The sequence below is a fragment of the Prionailurus bengalensis genome, chromosome D3, assembly GCF_016509475.1.
Source record: "Prionailurus bengalensis isolate Pbe53 chromosome D3, Fcat_Pben_1.1_paternal_pri, whole genome shotgun sequence".
NCBI classification, from domain to species: domain Eukaryota; kingdom Metazoa; phylum Chordata; class Mammalia; order Carnivora; family Felidae; genus Prionailurus; species Prionailurus bengalensis.
The window spans coordinates 70,069,919-70,089,372 of NC_057356.1; the positions used below are offsets into that span (position 1 = coordinate 70,069,919).

At 51.2% G+C, this 19,454-nt stretch overlaps 1 protein-coding gene across 2 annotated transcripts in view; it reads left to right on the forward strand.

Annotated features, from left to right (window-relative positions):
* The window catches only part of MAPK4 (mitogen-activated protein kinase 4), a 152,189-nt gene that overhangs the window by 82,639 nt on the left and 50,096 nt on the right, over positions 1–19,454 (forward strand). Inside the window, exon 2 of one of the 2 annotated variants that reach the window (XM_043558845.1) lies at positions 15,920–17,539. In XM_043558845.1, the coding sequence (XP_043414780.1) occupies positions 16,994–17,539 (546 nt within the window). In that variant the 5' untranslated portion in view covers positions 15,920–16,993. The remainder of the gene's footprint in view (positions 1–15,919; positions 17,540–19,454) is intronic. The other variant, XM_043558847.1, reaches the window with a different exon arrangement.

Here is a 19,454-nt window from a genome sequence, read left to right on the forward strand (position 1 = left end):
CAGCAGACCCAGCCTCCCACCCATCTCTTCTCTTCCAACATCAGGCTTCTCAAGGCTCTTCAAGGTTCTGACAACACCCGAAGTTCTCTCCATCTCCCCACTTCGCCTCCTGGGTAGCTTCTACTCACCCTGCAAGTCTCAGTTTAAACATCACTTCCCCAAAGTAACTTTTCCCCAAAGTAATTGTCTCCTCGGCACCCTGGCTCATAGCATCCTGTACTTTCCTGTCATACATTTATCACAGTTATGATCATACACAGGCACTCTTTGTGCCATTGTTTGTGTCACAGCTGCCCCTCCGCCCCTGGACTGTGAGTTGCATGGGGCCCCTGGGGCCCCTCTGCCTGGTACGTAGCAAGGCTCAATAAATATTACATGAAAGTATTAAATATTAAACGCTACTACATGCAAATGCTTTGGACAGTGGAAAGTTGCTTTGCAAATGAGTTTTCATCTTGATTTTATTGCTATCCACGGGGCAACCAAACCGTGAAAGAGCTGTGTGCAGCAGCTGAGGCTTCCAGAAGAGACCAGGCAAAATAGTTCCTAAGGAGACGTCTCAGCGGTGCGATCTTTCGGTGTGGCCATTCTTAAAGCAGGGCGGTAGGCCAGTGAGCCTGAGGAGGCAGCCTGCACCCAGTCTCATAAACAATCCGCTTTTCGCATCCTGAGTTTGTCAGTGATGATCTGGAAGCTGGGAAAAGAAGAAAAGGGGCTGAACACCCGGGGGGAATGACGCACCATCACTCTCTGGGTTTATTTTTGCTGAAGCTAGGCTGTTCCCACCTTGTTAACGACACCCTGCCTTCGGTGGTGCCCCGAGGGAACGTGCGCGTGCCAGGATTCTGCCGGAAAATCCCTTCTCTGGTCCCACTTTCTGTCAGTTGTGCTGGACGCTCTCCAACACTCCCACTAAATCTCCTCTCTGTCTGCACACCTCTGCTCAGCTGCCCTGACCTTCTGCCTCTGCACCTTTGCCGCAGATCCAGGGTGCTGCCTCATGGTAGCCTGTCTCCAGAGTTTGTGTCATTCCATATGAACACGCTGCTCGTGTCCTGGGCAGCTGACCATGTTTGCGCCCGCAGGTCCCACTCCGGGGGCATGTGCATGTAGGGGTCACTTCTGCCAGGCACCTCTTGTATTTTCCACTCTTGAGCCCCTAGCCCCCTTCCCGCTCCCGTCTATTCATTGAGCCATCACCTCTTTGCTTAGCACCTGCTGCAGGTCAGACACTGAAGGTTGTGCGGGGTGGGGGGGCGGTGCATAAGGCAGACCCAGCCACGGTGCTTTTGCACATGGGACTCCTGTCCAGTAGGAAGGAAGCTGCACAGGACTCATGGAGGCGTATGCATTGTGCTTTATGAGCTCAGAGAAGGAAAAGTTCACCTCAAAGGTGGCAGGTGACATTTGGGCTTGGGTAGGGTTGTTCTAGGAACGCAATGAGGATCATGTCATCAGCAGACAGGGCCGCACCTGCCTGGGCTGAGGTGACTCAGGGATGATCACCCCAATCCGCAGTTGTGGGGTACAGTTCCTGGAGAGCAGCTGGACAGAAATGGGAAAACAGATACGGGTCTGATGGGAAGCTGTGCCCGGTGCTTGGGTTTAATCTCTGGGCAGTGGAGAGCTGTTAAAAAAGATTTTTTTTAAATCAGGAGATGGAAACGATCAGGTGTATTTTAGAAATATTGGAAGCAGAAGGAGGATGGATTGGAGGGGTACAGGAAGTGGCAGGGAGAGCATCTGGCAGCTGCGGGATCTTCACTCATTTGTTGGCTCTGAGCGTACTCCTTGAGGGCGGCCACTGTGTTCTCCGCCCGCAGGGAAACCCTAGGGAAAGGTCCTCGCGCCCTGCCCCCACTGGGGGGCGGGGCCACAGCTAGAGACGGCAGGGTGCAGGCTGTTAACACATCATCGGGACATCCAGAACCTACACTAAGGCTGTGCAGATGAAGAAAGGGGGGCAGATAGTAATATTTCTCAGGCACAGCCTTACTTCCCTCCCTTATCATCACCTTCACCCAGTCACGGCCCTCACTGCGCTTCTCCTGGGAGGTGGCCTCCCCACGAAGCCTGGGAAGTGGGTGGAAAGAGAAGGAGCACATCCAGGTTGAGAGAGCATCCTGAACACAGGCACGGGGGGGGGGGGGGGGGGCGGTTTCCAGGCCATAGTCCCAACCACTGTCTCCAATAGCTCAGCAGAAGAAATCAGAGCAGATCTTTGGTCCTCCGAGCCTGGGTGAGCTCAGCGTTGAAGCTGGCACTGTGGCCCTTTCCTCAGTTGTGTCAGAGAGAGACAGAACACATTGATCCACTAGTCAAAGAGATCACTGTCAAAGTCAGCCTTTTCTGCTTTTAGTTTTGTTTCAAAGAAGTATGCTTGCCTTATAAAACTATGCAGAGGGTAGGGTGTCGGGGCGGGGGGCTAGGCGTTGGCCTGAGACCCTCCACTTTGGTTCCGGACGACCAGGACTCGTGCAGGATCACTTGACTCAATCCTGATGAGATCCCGAATTGTATTTCTCTGCAGGCTTGCTGAGGCCAGGCCTCTTGAGCAGATTCCTAGTCTGCCTCCATTGGGGGTTCTAATTTGCAATTAAGGCGGTGGAAACAGATCCAGGACTAAAACCAGTTTACATGGCTACTTGAAAAAAGGAGATGATTTTGTCATTGGTAAAATAAAGCTTTGCTTTAAAAGCAACCTTCTTCCCATCCAGAAGGTTCTCACTGGAAGAAAGGTAAGGATTGTGTCCCTCCCACCACCCTCGGTGAGCAGTAGCCTCGCTGAGTTTGCTCCAGGTGAGAGGGACTGAGTGAGACACCTTCTCCAGCCTACGTTGCCTGGGTCCTGCCGCCTCTCCTTATGAGCTAGACTCATACCTTTTCCTTCAGGTTCCAGAGAGCAGCTCTGCCCACGATGAATATCCAGTCAACTGCCTTACGTCTCCATTGAGCCCCAGTTTGCCTTGGCCCTCAACACTGGGATGAAGGCAATATGTATCGAGCGGCCTTCCTCCTAGAAGGTGGCTTGGAGGCTGGGTCTACTTACAAGCCAGGTGGGGGCTGAGACCCTCTCCAGGCAGCCCCCCTGCCCAGACCCATTGACTGCCCTCTCATTCCCGGCACACGACAGCAAGAAGACAGAGCCTGTTTTGTGCTATTTCTTTTTAAAACCCAGTGAATCCTAAACCTCATTTGTCTGGCGTGTGGCAGGGGAAGGGAGAAGCAAAGGAATGCCTTGCTGCGTCACCGTCCAGCCCATCGCTGACCATGCACTCGTGCTGCGTCAGCTGCGATGCCAGCCCTGATCCGGGTTTCCAGCTGACTACACCGTGCAGGTAAAATCCAGTTCCCGCCCCAGGACGGCCTGTACCTGGGAGCACTGTGGAACTCTTGGCTGCCGACCAGGATTACGTTTGTCCAGCCAATGCGCTGTGTTGTGTTGGTCATGCTGCTGCTGTTGTCAAGGTTGCTGCCTATTCTGCACTGAGGACTTTATCGATGTGTCCAAGGCTCCCAGGCAGTGAGGGTGTCTGTGTGCCACACGCTAACCGCAGCCACGAAGAAGGCAGGCAGGCAGGCAGCCGTGTCTGGGAGTGGAGATGGGCTCCCTCTCTCTTCCCTTTCCTCCCCTTGCTCTCTCTTCATTCCTCCTCCCTGACCTCCTTCTCTGTCTCTCTCCCCAGTTCCTCCTCCTCAACCCTGCTCCCCCAACGAAGGCCCACACCGTGCCTTGAAACATCAGGGTTCTGAGTGCTCGGTTTCCCACTGGCGTGTGTGAGCGTGTGAGTGTCCACATGCCCGTGATTACTCGCTGTCTTGGTTGGTTATACCTGCATGGGCAGAGGCGTCTCTGGCTCCTGGCCTTATGGGGGCCCAGGCGTCCTCAGACTAAAGTGAATTGGAACTTTCCTTCTACATCAAACACCGGCTCACTGCCACACAGGCCAGGCACTGTGCTAGGCCCCAGCCAGCCCTGCGCCTCCTCGGTGGGGACAGGGATCAATTCAGCATCCTCTCCTTCTTCCGCCCTCCGGGGCAGCCTGGCTCCCTGCTCCGCTCTCAGCGAAGGGAGGGGACTCCAGTTTGGAGAGCTGACAGCTGCTGCCACGTGGTCCATATGTGACATTTCCCCCTGATACACAATAATGACTCAAGTTGAGGAGGAAAAGCTGCTACTTCACAGCTCGCCATTCCTCACCACGCATAGCGCTTTGCCAGCTGGGTCAGGATCCCCTTCCTCATTTGAGGGAGGGAGGCCCAAAAATCCTCCACAAGGTCATCCTGAGGCCCAAGAAATGCCTGGAAGGACCTGCTCCCCAAACCTGCAGCCTGGGCACTCTACAATGCCTGGTTCCTGCCTCTCGGACTGACCTTGGAAGAGTCATTTCCCTTTCCTTGGCCTCAGTTTCCTCATCCGGCAGGGGTGGGAGCATTGGTTTCCACTGCAATTTGTATGGACCAACCTGGCACTGATCTACACTCTAAGTCAAGGATGGTCACCTTTCTCACATGAAGTCCAGACTAGCTAACAGCTGTCACCATCAGTTGGTGGGAAACCCAGTGTCACCATCAGGGCTCCTGTTCTTTGCCTTTTTTATTTAAGAATGCCAGGTTGGGGGGGGGGGGTTCCTTGGTCCCCTGCCCACCTCTGTGCTTCCTCCTCGTCTGTTGCCTCTATTGCTTTCTTTTCCACCCTTCCTGCTCTTCCAGACAGTGGAGCCATCTGCCTTCTTCTCCAGGGAGCTCATAATTTGGAGGCTGATCACTACATTATCTCCCCTTTCCATGTCCAATGGGGTTTGATGGCCTCCCATGGGGCCCCGACCATCAAGACACGAGAGGCTTTTGTGTGTGTGGAATCCTTTACAGGCTTGCGGGGGACTCACTGTTCCTCAGTGACTAGTGACACTCCCTGGCGTCCCTCCTAGAGCAAGCACCCAATAGCACATGTTTGCTCTCCGGTAGGTCCTCTTCCTACAATGGGATCTCTGTGGCATGTGGTTCTGACTCTGAGGGTCTGATCACCTTTCAGCGAAGGAGGTATTCACAAGGAGAGCTGAAGAGAGGGCAGTGGGCACATGGCAACAGAGTTCAGTAAGTTAGAATAGAGTGAACGGCGTTGCCATAATGGACTTGGTGAGCCACTTGGTGAGTGTCTTAGTTCAGGCGGCTGTACCATAGACTGGGTGGCTCATAAAGAACAGAAATTGATTTCTCATGGTTCTAGAGGCTAGTAGTCCAAGATCAGGGTGCCAGCATGGTGTCTGATAAGGACTCTCTTCAGAGTTGCAGACCACCGACTTCTCATCGTGTCCTCAACATGGCAGAAGGGACAAGAGAGCTCTCTGAGGTCTCTTTTTATAAGGGCACTAATACAATTCATGAGGGCGCCATGCTCATGATACAATCACCTCCTCAAGGCCCCCCCCTCCTAATACCATTACATTGGGAATGAGGACTTCAACATACGGATTGGCAGGGGGGCTTGGGGGACGCATATATTCAGTCCATTTATGCGATTCATCGTAGATTCATTGCTAGACACTTCGTTCTGGGCTGGATGTTGCAGTGTATGCTGGTTCATAAGAGAAGATAGGGATAATTTAGTTCTAAAGTTCCCCCCTGCCTGCCCCTCGCAAAACAACAATAGCAACAACATCAACAAACAAGACTTAAAACATACATGGGGCACCTGCGTGGCTCAGTTGGTTAAGTGTCTGGCTCTTGATCTCGGTTCAGGTCATGATCTCATGGTTTATAAGATCGAGCCCCGTGTTGGGCTCTGCACTGACAGCATGGAGCCTGCTTGGGATTCTCTCTCTCCCTCTCTCTCTCTGTTTCCCTCTCTCGTTCTCTCTCTCCCTCTGTCTCTCTCTCTCTCAATATCAATAAAAACTTTAAAAAGACTTAAAATGCACATGCAAAAGCTAGTGGGCTAATATCTCTTCCCGCATGGAGGCCACTCACTGTTGGAAGAATGGAGGTACAAGCCCAAGGGATGAGAAAAGGCAACGTCTCTGACCCCTCCCCCTCCGAACCCAGCTAAGGTCACTATGGAAGTTGCTTATTTTAGTGTACGTGGGTTATGGTCGTGACTTACGTCTAATTTGTGCTTTCTGCTTTCAAAAGTGTGTTTGTATCACCAGCCTCATTTGTTCTTGTCCCCATGAGGAAGTGGGGCAGTGTGGTTATTCCCACCTCACAGATTTGAAATTCCTCCTGGTTTGCTCCCAGGCAGCTGTGGGACTAGAACTCAAGTTTCCTGGCCCCCAGCCCATGACCTTCCTTCTCAGCTGTGACAGCCCCATGTGGTCCAGGGATTACTGTTGTCACCTGAGTTGTCAAAACACCACTTCTGTCCCTTATGAACAGGGAGAAGCAATCGCTAGGAGAGGGAACTCTTTTCTGCTCTGCAGATGATTTCTTTGTACCTCTGAGCACAAGCCCTGTAAATGATTAGCCTCCCTGGGAATAGTAGGAGGTAGCTGAGTGCACACATTCGTTGGCTATTGGGCCACGTGACTGGGTCAGAAGTGGGGCTTGGGAAGCGAAGTCAAAAACCCTTCCCTCTTGGGAAGCGAAGTCAAAATGTAAAGGGACTGAATGCAGGATTCGAATTGGACAAGACTTGTGAAATTCTCATGTCTGTTTAGCGTCTCTCATGGGGAGGAAGGAAGTGAGTATTACAAATCTGAATTTATAAACGCTGGTCTAGAGTATGAGACTTCTCTGGAGAAGTTATTGAGTAGGTTAGGAGTTAGGCACTGGGACTGTAGTGATGTAGAGGATGGAGACCCTGCCCTCACCAAGCTTCCAGTCAAACACGGAAGACAAGCAATTAAAGCAGAAACAGAAAGGGAGAGAAGTGACATGCAGAGGGCACAAGGGGACACAGCCTGACAGGTAAGCTAGTCTGGGGAAGGAGAAGAGCATCAGGGAAGGCTTCCTGGCTGAAGGGGCATTTAAGCTTAGACCCAAAAGATGAGTAAGAATTAGCCAGGGGAAGAGGACAGGGACCAAGGTCAAGCAATGGCAGTGTGAGGTCAGAGAGAGCCATGCTGTGGATGCATATAGGCTCTGCTCTGAAGGTCAGCTCCAGGCCATTAGCAGAGGCTCTCGGGGATGCTGGTTTTCCTGGCTCATCAGGACAGAGTCACTGATTATCAGCATCTGCCATAGGTGCAAAATGCGTTGATAGTAATATATGAGATATATTTCCATATTTTCCGTTTCTGGTCTAAAAGCAACATAACTTAATGCTGTGTCCTTTAGCTACAGACCAGGGATCTTTCGACATCCCTGCCATAGGCTGACCCTGCAGGTAGGGAGTAAGTAGTCCCATGGATGGTAGGACACGTGGGGTCTGAACAATGAGCTCCAGCAACTTTGTGCTTTCCCACAACAGCTTATTAAATCTTGCCTCACAGAGAGCGATCTCCAGATTCAGGGAAGGCACAGTGGCCTGCGGGCCCCGTGCAGTGGGTGCTAAGTCAAATGCAGAAGAAATTAAAGATGCAGACTCTACTTTTGAGAAGCTTAGCCCCTGGCTGGGATCTCTGCCCTTCAGAACAGTCCAAACAAAGCAAGCCCCAAATGGGGCCTCACCGTATTTCGCCACGGATGTTAGAAGTGTCCTGATTTTGATTTTGAAAGACGTCTTCAGCTATCCCAGGTTTCTTTCCTAAAAAAAAAAAAAAAAAAAAAAAAAACAGATAAGAAATTTCCCCTTGAATCTACAAAGTTCAAGTGTAGGAGTCGTCTAAAATCAGGATTAAACAGTGGCCCACACACACTCGTGACCCATCCTGGAGTCAGACTCACAGCCTCAAGCCTGGACAGGTCCAGCCTGTGCAGCCAGTGGCGACCAGCACCCACAGGTTACACGCAGGGACCCACACTGCTCCCCTCCCCAGCTTTGCGTCGACGTGGGCTTGGCACTCCGGGCGAGGCTGCCAGAATTTCTCTCCGTGCTCTGTCAGTATCGTTGGGAAGCCCGGAAAGTCTTTGTTCTCCTTGGCTGGTTATGTAATTTTCAAGAGAAAAGGCAGAGTGAAGACTGAACTGAAGGCTCCTGGCCTTTGCGTTTGGGGGAGGAAGTAACAACCCCAAGGTCTGATGATCCCTCTGCTAATGTCTTTCTCCTAGCCTTCGGTGAGCTGTCCTCTTGCTCCCTCTCAGAGGGATGAAGACAAAAGAGGTTCCTCTCCTGTTTCTTACCGGCATGATCTCCAGGAAACCATATAAAGGAAAGGAGCCGGGGTGGTGGCATCACCGCCTTGCAGGAACATTAAGACATTTGCATATCCCGGGGGAGGGTGCTCACTGGGGCCTGGCTCTCCTGCTCGAGACATATTTACAGGAATGCTTTTGGCTTGGCTGGGCTGTGTGTGAAGGGGCACCCCAGGACCTCGGTGGGTGGTGGTGCCGGGCATGGGAGAGGCTCGGGCACAGGAAATGCAGGCTGAGTTGGCATCACGGGCCGCAACATTTGCAGCACCTGCCTGCCCACGCACCTGGGTTTCCACAAAGAGGAAAGGCCTCCCGCGTCACTTGCCACGAACTCCTCCAGCTGGCTCACCTCCTGGGTGGAGGGAGTGGTACTTCATGTCAAAACCCCCAAGTGCAAAAGAGTTCTTGCTCCTGATTCCTGGGAGCATCACAGCTGCCGCCCAGGGCAAGACTGTCTCAGTCCCTAAGATCAAAGTTAGTGATAACATGGTGCTAACTGCCTCAGGACCAGCCCTCCCTTCCTAGGTGAGGAAACAAACACCTTCTGGTCACTATGCTCTTCCAGGGCCTGTGTGGCATCTGTGCTTGAACCCCCACCTTTCCCCCCCATTCACCCTGGAGGGATTCAAAATGTCACCAACGCTTACTGCAAACATGTAGTCATTCCTATGTCAACTGGCATTTATTTCTTCAGTTCCTACCGTATGCCAGACACAAGACGAGACCCTGGGGCTATATCAATGAAAAAAGAGATGTGAAGATTCTGCCCCCGCCCCCCGAGGCTCTGTCTGGCTCTGGAATATGATGAGATCCAAGCCAGCTAAGACCCAGGACCCCTGGCCCAAGAATTCTCAGAGTCTCCAGCCCACTTTGCCTCTTCTCCAACTTGGAAATGTCAGGAACTACAGATCTCCAAGTTTCTCCTCTAGATCAGAGATCTTTTGCTATGTAACAAACACCCTAAAATTTAGCTGCTTAAACATTTATCCTCACACAGTTTCTGTGGTCAGGAAATTGGGCCCAGCTTAGCCGGGTGCTTGCGACATAAGATCTCTCACGAGGTGTCATCAGGCTGTGGTCAGGGCTCTAGTCTTCTCATGGCTCACCTCAGGGAAGGTCTGCTTCCAAGCTTGCTCCCGTGGTGGCCAGCGGGCCTCAGAAGGTCCCCTTGCAAGAACTCTTGTGGATGTCCCCCCCACCAATGGCTGCCTTAGGACATGGCCACTGGCTTCCCTGAGAGTGATCACCCCAGATGGAAGCCACAGTCTTTTTATAACTCTATCTCAGAATTGACCTCTCATTACTTCTGCCATACTGTTTCTTAAAAGCGAGTCCTTATGCTCCTAAGTCCAGCATGCTCCTAAGAGGAGAGGATTACACAGGGCTTGAAGCCATTCAAGTGGAGATCATTGGTAGCCATCTTAGAAGCTGCCTTCCACATCCTCCAAGAGGCTTCACTGGCTGATGAGTCCTCAGTCGGCCTCATCCCGATCCTGCACTTGCTTTGGGAATCACGAAGTTAGTCCCTGAGTGTTCTTCATTGTTTCTGAAATTGTTATTGCGGTGGTTCCTCTTTCTCAATGGGACTATACGCTCCTGGAGGTCAGGAGCTGTGTTCTGCATCTATCTCCCACCCGACCAACCATGTGCCTGGCAAGTTACTATCCGATAATTTCAACTTCGAGTTAAAGAAAAAAAAAAAGGCAATAAAAATATCTTAAACAACAGTAGAACTTAACAACCTCACTTGGCAGAAAAGCTGGAAGCATTTCCAGGTTTGGCTCAGCTACTTGGCCACGTCAGCAACGCTCCCAGCTCGTGTGCCTGCTCTCCTATGCTGGCCTTTGTCCCCAGGCTTGTTTCCACGTGGTCTCAAAATGGCTGCTATAGCACCAACATCACTCTCTCCCACAGCTGCATCCAGAGATGGGAGTGGTGTTTCTTCTTCTCGAGAAGGAAAACTTGTCCTCTGCACCTACCCCCCTTGGCAGACTTTCCTTTAATACTTACTATGCGGAACTGGATCGTATGACCGCCCCTAAGCCAACTGCTGCCAAAGGGACCTGGGTTACCATGATTTTGACTCAACAGCGATGGGTATAGGATACTCCATTGCCCTGTGGGGTGTTGGAAATGTGTGAGGCTATCACAGGAACCAGAAATGCTGTCGGCATTTAGTGGGTGGAGACAAAGGTCGCTAAACTTTTGACACCAGTGGATCATACAGCTCCACAAAACAAATAAGTCTTCTGCTCAAACGCCAGTACTCTTACTGCTGGAAACGGTGGCTTTAGCCCGTGGTTCTCAGCTGGGAGTGGTTGTGTGCCTGCCCCTCCGGTGACAGTTTGAATGTTTAAAGACATTTTGGTTGTCACGACTCGGGGGTGCTCTGACATCTAGTGGGTAGAAGGCGGGGTGCTGCCGAACATCCCGTAGTGCGTGGGTCACCCCACTGCTAAGAAGGACCTGGCTCGCGGTGTCAATCATGCTGAGGCCGAGAAACCCTGGTTTAGAACGATCCTGAGTCATCCCTTGGTTGGGCTCAGCTGCTTAATGACTGACCCAGACCTGCTTTTTGTCCATTCGGAGGAAGTGGGAATGGTTCCTGGGTAGGCGGCCAGTGTCCGCCCCAGGACCTGGTGAATCAGGAAGCTGGGAGGACGCTCAGCTCGGTTCACGTCGAGGATGGCCAGTCTCTGCAGACCGGGCTCTGGCTTGTCTGAGGCTTACCTTAGCCAAGAGGTCAAGGACCAGTTGGAAGGCAGGGTTATGGTTGTTTAAACTTGTCGTGTTTTTGTTTTTGTTTTTGTTTTTTTTCTCAACTCTTAAACTCATCTTAATGTTCTATTTCTCACTTTCTGTTTCCATAAAGCAGGCTATGAGCCGTGGCCTCCACGTTGGGGCTGAACACAGGCTGAAAAGGTGGCTGCCTCTTGATTTAATTTGAAAAGTACCGGAAAGTGTGCATATCCCCAAATTTGCCCTTCTGTAGGCCCGGGCAGTCACCCTGGGCCTAGGTGGTTCGTGGTGAGAATCACTCCCTTGGGCTCAGATCAGGGGCTGCAGTGCTGAGAAGCGTGGCCTTTGAGTCATCGCCTGCTAGTGGTGTAATTTTGGGCAAGTTACTTCCTTCGGGGGCTTCATGGGAGTGTGACACAAACGTCACAGGGTTGTGGTGAGACCCAACTGAAATCCTCAGGCACGGCTCCTGGCCCATGGTGACCCCATGGTGACCCTCAGTCAGTGTAGCTACCCTGTCTCCATCAGGTCGCCTTCGCCATCTCTCCAGAAAGCCTCTGAAGGTGCAAGTGGGTGTGTAGGGGTGAGGCATGTCAACAGTAGCCTGAAAAGTACCAGAGTCAGAAATAGAAGGTAGCTTGTGGGCCCTGAGGCCGTGAAACCTGCAAATGACCTTAACTATGCCCAGGGTGGGGGCCGAAGCCCAGAATAACTCCCTGGGAGGGCAGGCTTGGGGTAGTGCCACCATGAGGGGCAACAGGAGGACTGAGTCCAAGGACGGAGGAGACCATGCAGGAGGAGCTGGAAAGGTCCAGGCTATGGCACACTTTGGTGTCTCCTTAGGAACAACCTAGAGGATGTTCCTACACAGTCAAGAGCAGGGGTTGACAGACTGTGGCCCCCTAACCAAATTGAGTCTCCCACCTGTTTTTGTAAATAAAATTTTTTTGAAATGCAGCCATGCCCTTTGTTTGGGCATTATCTATGGCTGCTTTCGTGCTACAAGGCAGGGTTGAGTAGTTGCAACAGAGACGGTATGTTCTGCAAAGCCTTAGACATTTATTCCCTGGCCCTTTATAGAAAAAATTTGCTGATCTCTGGTCTAGAGGATTTTATTCACATGGACTATAGTGATTAAGGTCACGAACCTTAGAGTCAGACAGACTTGACTATAATGTGAATGATGCCGCCTAGAATTGTGCAGTGTGCCGCCTGTTCAACTGTAAACATCAGCCCTGCCTGAGAAGGCTTTCCTGCAGGTTTTTGGGTGCTCAAGAGAGAGAAGAACGCACTGTCCGTGAAATATCAGCACCTCCTTGGGGGCCACAGTTCCTGCTGAAAGTCAACAGCAGCATGCGGTTTGGGAGGATCTGAGCAGGCAGAGTTGAGTCTAAATTTAGAATTTCCAAAGCTGCTTTGTAAACGAGCTCCCCAGGAAACCCAGCAAGGGACAGTTGGCACACACCATCTCATTTCTGGTTTGTCTCCACGTGTTAAAAAGCTGGATGTGTGAGAGGATCATTAATTGGCCCCAACTAAAGTATTGCAAGAGAGTCCGTGGGAAATCAGTGGAGAAATGAAGGTCCATTGCTAGGAGCCTAGGGGTAGGTGTTTCGACTCCTGCGTTTTATTATAACATTCACCGTGAATCATGGGAGCCAGGCTACCCTTGCAGGAGTTGCATGCATTCTTCCTGCTCACTGTCATTTGAGCACAACTGAACCCATGACCTTTCCTTCCTTCAAGGTGAATGCCAACTGCCTGGTTTGAAATCGCACCTGATTCAGAGTAGCTCTGAGCCACCGAGTTCAAATGGAGAATGGCTGTGCTTTGCCCTGAGGAGTTGCCATACTGTTGTCTCTGCAACGGTGGGCACATCCAGATGCTGGGTCTGCCCCTCTCCAGGGCCGATGCGCTCATGCCCCCTGGCGTGTCATGCAAACAATGAACCGCTAAAGCCAAGACATCTTAGGTAATAGGTGTTTTGCAATCAGTCCACCCGTGGAGAAAAGCAAAAGGTTTACAGTGGAAATTTTAGAGGAATTATAGAAAGAAACTTAGAAAGCGAAGAGGGCTGAGAAGGGATGAGTAACAGTCAACTCACACGGGAACAGAGAAACAGCTGCCTGGAATTCTCAGAGGCAGCCTCTGAGCAGCAGGTGACACCGAGAAGGTTGAAGTTAAGAAATCTGATGTGTCTGAGTGGTTGGGGCGTGTGAGAAGAGCCCTCTTGAACAAGTTGTATTGCACCAGCAGAGTTAGGGAGGGGAGGCTGATCATCTAGGAAATGTGGGCAGGACAACTGTGTAGACATAATGAGTGTTCCTCAGCATTGGACGAATGTACGTCCAAGCCATTTAGTTTCCTTTTTGTTTTTTAAACTTGCTTTTAAGTGTATTTTTTCATTTTGAAAGAGAGAGTGAGCAGGGGAGGGGCAGAGAGAGAGGAAGAGAGAGAATCTCGAGCAGGCTCCACACTGTCAGCGCAGAGCCCGACGGAGGGCTTGATCCCATGAACCACGAGATCATGACGTGGGCCGAGTTGGACGCTCAACTGACCGGGCCACCCAGGTGCCCCCAAGTCAGATAGTTTCTGAGTACTGCCTTGTGCCCTGGACTGGAGAAGCTTGAAGTCTAGTTGGGAGATGGACACATATAAGACGTTAAATAACAGCCCAGCTTAGTATGTGGTCAGTGTCAAAGAGGGCATACACAAGGACACTGCAGGAGTTTAGGCAAGGAGAATGTCACCCGGGACACTTCCGGAATGGGAACTCTGGAGTGGAAGTGAGATGCCATCTGGGTTGAGTGGTGGGCAACACTTCAGTGAGTGGGGAGGAAGCAGGAGAACATTTCAGGAACTGGGAAGGTGGAAGGAATTGAAAGAGTGTACTTAGAGGCCCATGACGAAAGCAGAGTGGCTGGAAGCAAGTCTTCCCAAGGTGACACGGTACCTGCCCACTGGAGCCAGCCGCGTGTCAGGGAGACCACTCACTCGCACCCACGCAGCTACGCACGCATGCACACGTGCATATGTCCAGGGGAGACAGCCCCTCCCTCACGTGAGGGGGAGAGGAAAGAGTTTTAAAAATAAATAAAGCACCTCTTAATTGTTCACAGATTATCTGCATTGCAGCTGATCTGGAACAAATCCTGCTCTCGCTTGCTGGTGATGTCATCTCCTCCTTGCTTAGGTGCTCGGTCCTGTCTATTTACAACCCAGTGGGAGCTGGAAAGGGAAGAAGGCTTAAGCGTCTCTTCTCATAAAGCAAAATATATAATTGCCTGCTTGCCGTGCCCTTGGGAATGAGACAGGCATGTGGGTAGACAGTGAAAGAAGCTCCGGTTTAGTTTGTTACGTGATGGGCAGCAAGAGCCAGAGGAGGATGGACTGGAGTGCTAGGGTGGTTCTTTTGTTCCCCTGAATTAGGTATCCCGGCGGACTTCACTAGCATGGGCCACAGAGGGTGGATCAGAGGCTGGTCCCAGCACTGTCTCTAATTGGCGAGGGATGCTCAGAGTGAATGGTATTCATTTCTCAGTTCATCAAATGTGTTTTGCCTGTCTACGCCAGAAACATTGAGCTGCTATTCTCTGAGCCTTGGTGCCCTCATCTGCAAAGTGAGGACTTGGGCCAGAATCATTATCTCTCAGTGGAGGTGCTGGCACCTGGGGGTGGGTGTCAGTTATTCACTGATGGAGCTGCTTGGCAAGGTGGTTAGGGTTCTGGCCCTGAGCATTAAAGGCCAGTAATGACTCCTGGTCAGATGAACCAAGGAGGGCAGTACCATCCCCAGTTAAGGACCACTGGACTTGTTTGCTATGATCACTTCCCAGTCTGAAATTCTGTGTAAGACTGTGGTTATTTTGCTGCTGGGACCAATAAAAACATCCAGAGTAGGATTGCTGAAGATTTTGTCAAAACATTAGAATACTAGGTGCCTCTTATTCAAATGCAAGGAAATTTTTAACAAAGTCATCAATAGCTGACCTCTCTTGAGCAATCACTGTGTTCCAGGCCCTTGGCAAATCTCTTTCATTAGAAGTCTTTAGAGGGGATCTGATGGTTTACTATTTCAGGTCATCTGTGTCCCCTTATTGTCCCCCTTAATTTCAGACATTGAGTTTACTGTTGTTTTGTTTCATTTAGCATTTGCAGAGTTGTGCAAAGTTCAGATATGAAAGCATCTCTACAGGGGGCCCTATAGTATGGTAAGAACTAGATTCACTCCTTTGTGCAGGGTACAGTGTCAGTTCTCTGACTGTCCATGGACTTAATAAACTTATAAAAGCTGCCAGTCCCTCAGAAGCCATAACATTGCCTTTACTCCAGAGGTCTGAATTTACATTGTCTTGCAGTTAGGCTGCATGTAGGCTCTATGCCTGTAATTTGAGTCAGCAGCCACCAGGGGGCAGTCATGATAGGATTTGAGCCATTGCTTTGAAGAGCTAGGTCCCCACCATCAAAGAGAATACAGTTCACCATGCCAGTCCTGGTGTCATGCTAAGAAGTCTGTGCCCTGCCTTGCTGGGCAGAGAATCCCTTTTTTAGGGTGGCAATAAAATTTCCTTGTTACTTGGTATGTGTGCTTTTGCCACCTCTGTGGAAAGCAAGAGATACACATGTAATTAAACATCAGCATGTGGCAAATTCCCTCAAAATATTCAAAGACATTTGCAAAAGAAGGAAGAAAAGGGGTCCAAGTACAAAAAAAAAAAATTATCAATCCTTTATTTTTTGTCTCCAGTTAGTTACTTTTTATGATCATCACTCCCAGCAAGTGCTGATGTATGTGTTTGGAGAGCATAGCAAATTAATTTCTCCAAAGTCAGAGTGGATCATTCCCACCCACAATTGGTGTGTGTTAACCTTTGGGGAGCAGGCATTTACACAAAAGGTGCACCATTTGATGATCTTATCAAATCAATCCATCTTCTCTCTCTTCCAGGGGAGCGCTGCCCACAGCAGGAGGGCTGGCTGGGCAGTGCAAAGCCTGGAATCCCCTGAGCAAGCAGTGTTTCAGCTGGCTGGACAGATCAAATAACACTTGGGCTGGTTAACAAAGGACACGCAAGTGGGAAGGTGTTGGAAGCTGGAGTGTGGAAATTTACCCAACGCTATTTCTTTGACAGGAAAGGAGACATGGTCTGAAAGATGCCGCATTCCTGCAGCCTCTCTGAGTCCAGCAGAACAGAGTCTTGTTCACGGTGGCGTGGATGAGGGGGTGACAGAGGATGCTGCCCCCTCGGAAGCCTCTGGAGGATCCTGGCGTGGCAGCTGAGTGCCCCTCGGATTTGGGACTTGAGGTGTAACTTGGTGTAGAGCTCAAGAAAGGTGGTTGGGTTCCTCCGGCTTTCTTCACCAGTGCTCACCAGCCTGATTTGGGCTATGAAACCTAGGAGGAGCTGGTAGAAAAGGGAGCTGGCGGAGGTAAAAGAAACCCCTAGAAGCCTCCAGAATCCATTGCCGGGATCCCTTCATACTGCTCAGGACACAATAGTTACCAAGCTGCCGGAGGCTGTGACAAAACTGAGCTTTGGACCATCGTAAAGGAACACAGCTCACTAACAGCTCTACATTTCAGCCAGAAGGAACCTCTTTCAACAAAAGATTTAAAGGGGAGCGTTTCTGCATTTTTTACCTTGAGGTCCGTTATGGTAGAAAACTTTACATCCACATAGATGATGAGACTGGTTTTTCTTTCCAAGATGCTACGTTTTAAAAAAGCATGAGCCATTCTAAGCTTCGAGGAGAGTTCAGGGTACAGACGAGTTGGCAGACAGCCCTCCCAGTGCAAGTTAAGAAAACCCTCTGAGCCTTCTCCTTCTATAGCTCAGCAAGCATGCACATATGCCACTCTTGTCTCCAGGGAGCCGGTGGCAGCGACATCAGCACGAGGAGAGGCATCCCTCAGCTTTGGGACTTGACAGAATGAGGTGTGCTGGGGAAGCCGCTACCCGGGACTTGGCCGATTTTGACCGCCCCTTCACCACGCGGGCAGACCCTGACCACTGAGCCAACAATGGCCGAGAAGGGCGACTGCATCGCCAGTGTCTATGGGTATGACCTTGGTGGGCGCTTCGTTGACTTCCAACCCCTGGGTTTTGGTGTCAATGGGCTGGTGCTGTCAGCTGTGGACAGCAGGGCCTGCCGGAAGGTGGCTGTGAAGAAGATCACCCTGAGTGACTCCCGCAGCATGAAGCATGCGCTCCGGGAGATCAAGATCATCCGGCGCCTGGACCATGACAACATCGTGAAGGTGTACGAGGTGCTGGGGCCCAAGGGCACTGACCTGCAGGGCGAGCTGTTCAAGTTCAGCGTGGCCTACATTGTCCAGGAGTACATGGAGACCGACCTGGCACGCCTGTTGGAGCAGGGCACGCTGACAGAGGAACACGCGAAGCTGTTCATGTACCAGCTGCTCCGAGGGCTCAAGTACATCCACTCTGCCAACGTGCTGCACAGGGACCTGAAGCCCGCCAACATCTTCATTAGCACGGAGGACCTCGTGCTCAAGATCGGGGATTTCGGGTTGGCGAGGATCGTTGACCAGCATTATTCACACAAGGTATGTCTGGCTGGAATGGCAGAAATGGGTGGTCCACAGAATCCTCCAGAGTGCTCACAGCTGTTCAGAAGGGTATTCCTAGCTCCGCTGGAATCAGGGGACTAGAGTCCGTACCTGGGAGGGGTTGGAGGGTGCCAGAAAGATCACTGGCCTGAACGGCAGTTGCTGGCCAAGCAGGGGCTGGGGCTGGTGGCCTGGTTCTCAGTCTTGGCTCTGCCCCATGGCCGTGACCAAGAATTCCTAGCTGCACAAGATAGGGTTGGACTAGATCTCTCCGATTTCTTCCAGCTCTACACTCTATGGCTTCAAAACTGTGTGGTTGGTGAATTTGCCTCTAGCATCCTCTTATCCCTGCCATCCACCTAATACCACCTCTCCCTCCTGTCCGCTCAGGACTCCCACTGAGGCCCCTCACCATAGCAGCCTCGTGCTCCAGTTCAGCTTGCTTCCTCTTCGCACTCTGTGTCCCATTCTCTCCCTCCGTGGACAGAGGGCACGAACAGTTTACCCGATAAACAAATCCTCAGTATACACTGTCTAGCTAATGGCTCAGCTCTCCTAGGTCCCATGATGCCCTGGCCCCTCGGGGCCATACTGAAGCTACAGGTGTCTAGACGGTCCTGAGACCCCACGTCTCCACCAGCCGCAGAGACATAGCTGACCCAGCCACACTGATGGAGATATCGACACTCATTCTCAAGGCCCCGGGCCTCTTCTTAACTAATCCACTGCTTCCTTCAGGAGCTGGGAGTCCTTTGAAGTTGTGTTCCCCCTACCCCTGGTTCCTGCCGCTTTAGGGGAGCTGCTGAATACATGTCACAAGACATCCCTCAACAGAGCTGTGGGGTGGGTGTGATTACCAGCCTTCTGCCAGAAGCCTTGAACCATGAATTTTTATTAGAATGAAAACACTCCCTAGGATGTAGGTGTGCCATAAACTGTTATTAGCCAAGGGGCTGAGGTGGGTCACGAAAGGGGAGGGTAGCTCTGACCTGGAACCTGCTTCAGCTTTCTCCCTGAAGCCTCATTCCTCTGCTTTCCCTTGCCACCTTATTTGCTGGCAGCCAGAAGGTCACAGACTCCCAGAAAGGCACTGACCTGTCCTGCAGGTGCGGTGAGAGGGTGTCGGGGGGGGGGGGGAGGGCAGGGCTCCCTGTCCCACCCTCACCCTCTGGAACTTGGGCTCCAGCCCAGATTTCAGATCCCGAATCAGCCCAGCTGGTTCTAGTTCCTCATTGTCACCTTAACCACGAACTTGCCCCCTGTCCCCCTTCCGGTGGCCAGGCCATCTGTCAAAACTGATAGCTGACTTTGTAGGCAAGAATATCCATGGTTAAAAACAAAATGAAACAAAGCCCTTCCTCATGCCCTTTGCTGTTTGTACCTTCACTTGCTTCTAAGAAGCAATGACTCCAAACAATCAAACTGAAGGTTTTAACCTAAATCAATTCTTATTTGGTAAAAGGCCCATAGAATCCATGACACTTGTTTCTGGGATGCGCAAAACCACTTTCAGAATTGGAATAAACCAGTACCTTTGGGAGCAAAGCTAGGACCTTCCTAGATGAAAGGGTCTGATTAAGTGATGTATTCCAGGGAACATGCTCTGAACAGCACGCAGAAGACCTTTGCTAACGTCAGGGAAGGTGATTTGTGGGGGTGAAGATCTGCTGTAGTAACACTTGTTAGGTGCGGCGTGTGAGGAAGCAGGGAGGCAGGGGTCCAGGCTCCCTTCTGACACCTGCTGTCTACGGACACGGACAGTCCCTTTTCCTCTGGGAGCCCTGGTTCCCCTGTTGTTGACGGGATGATAATATATGCCTTCTGCCCCACTGGCTTGTGGTTACAGATCAAAATACAGCATGGATGTAAAGTCCCTTGGAAAGCAGTAAGGAGCCCATCCATTTGTGCAGTG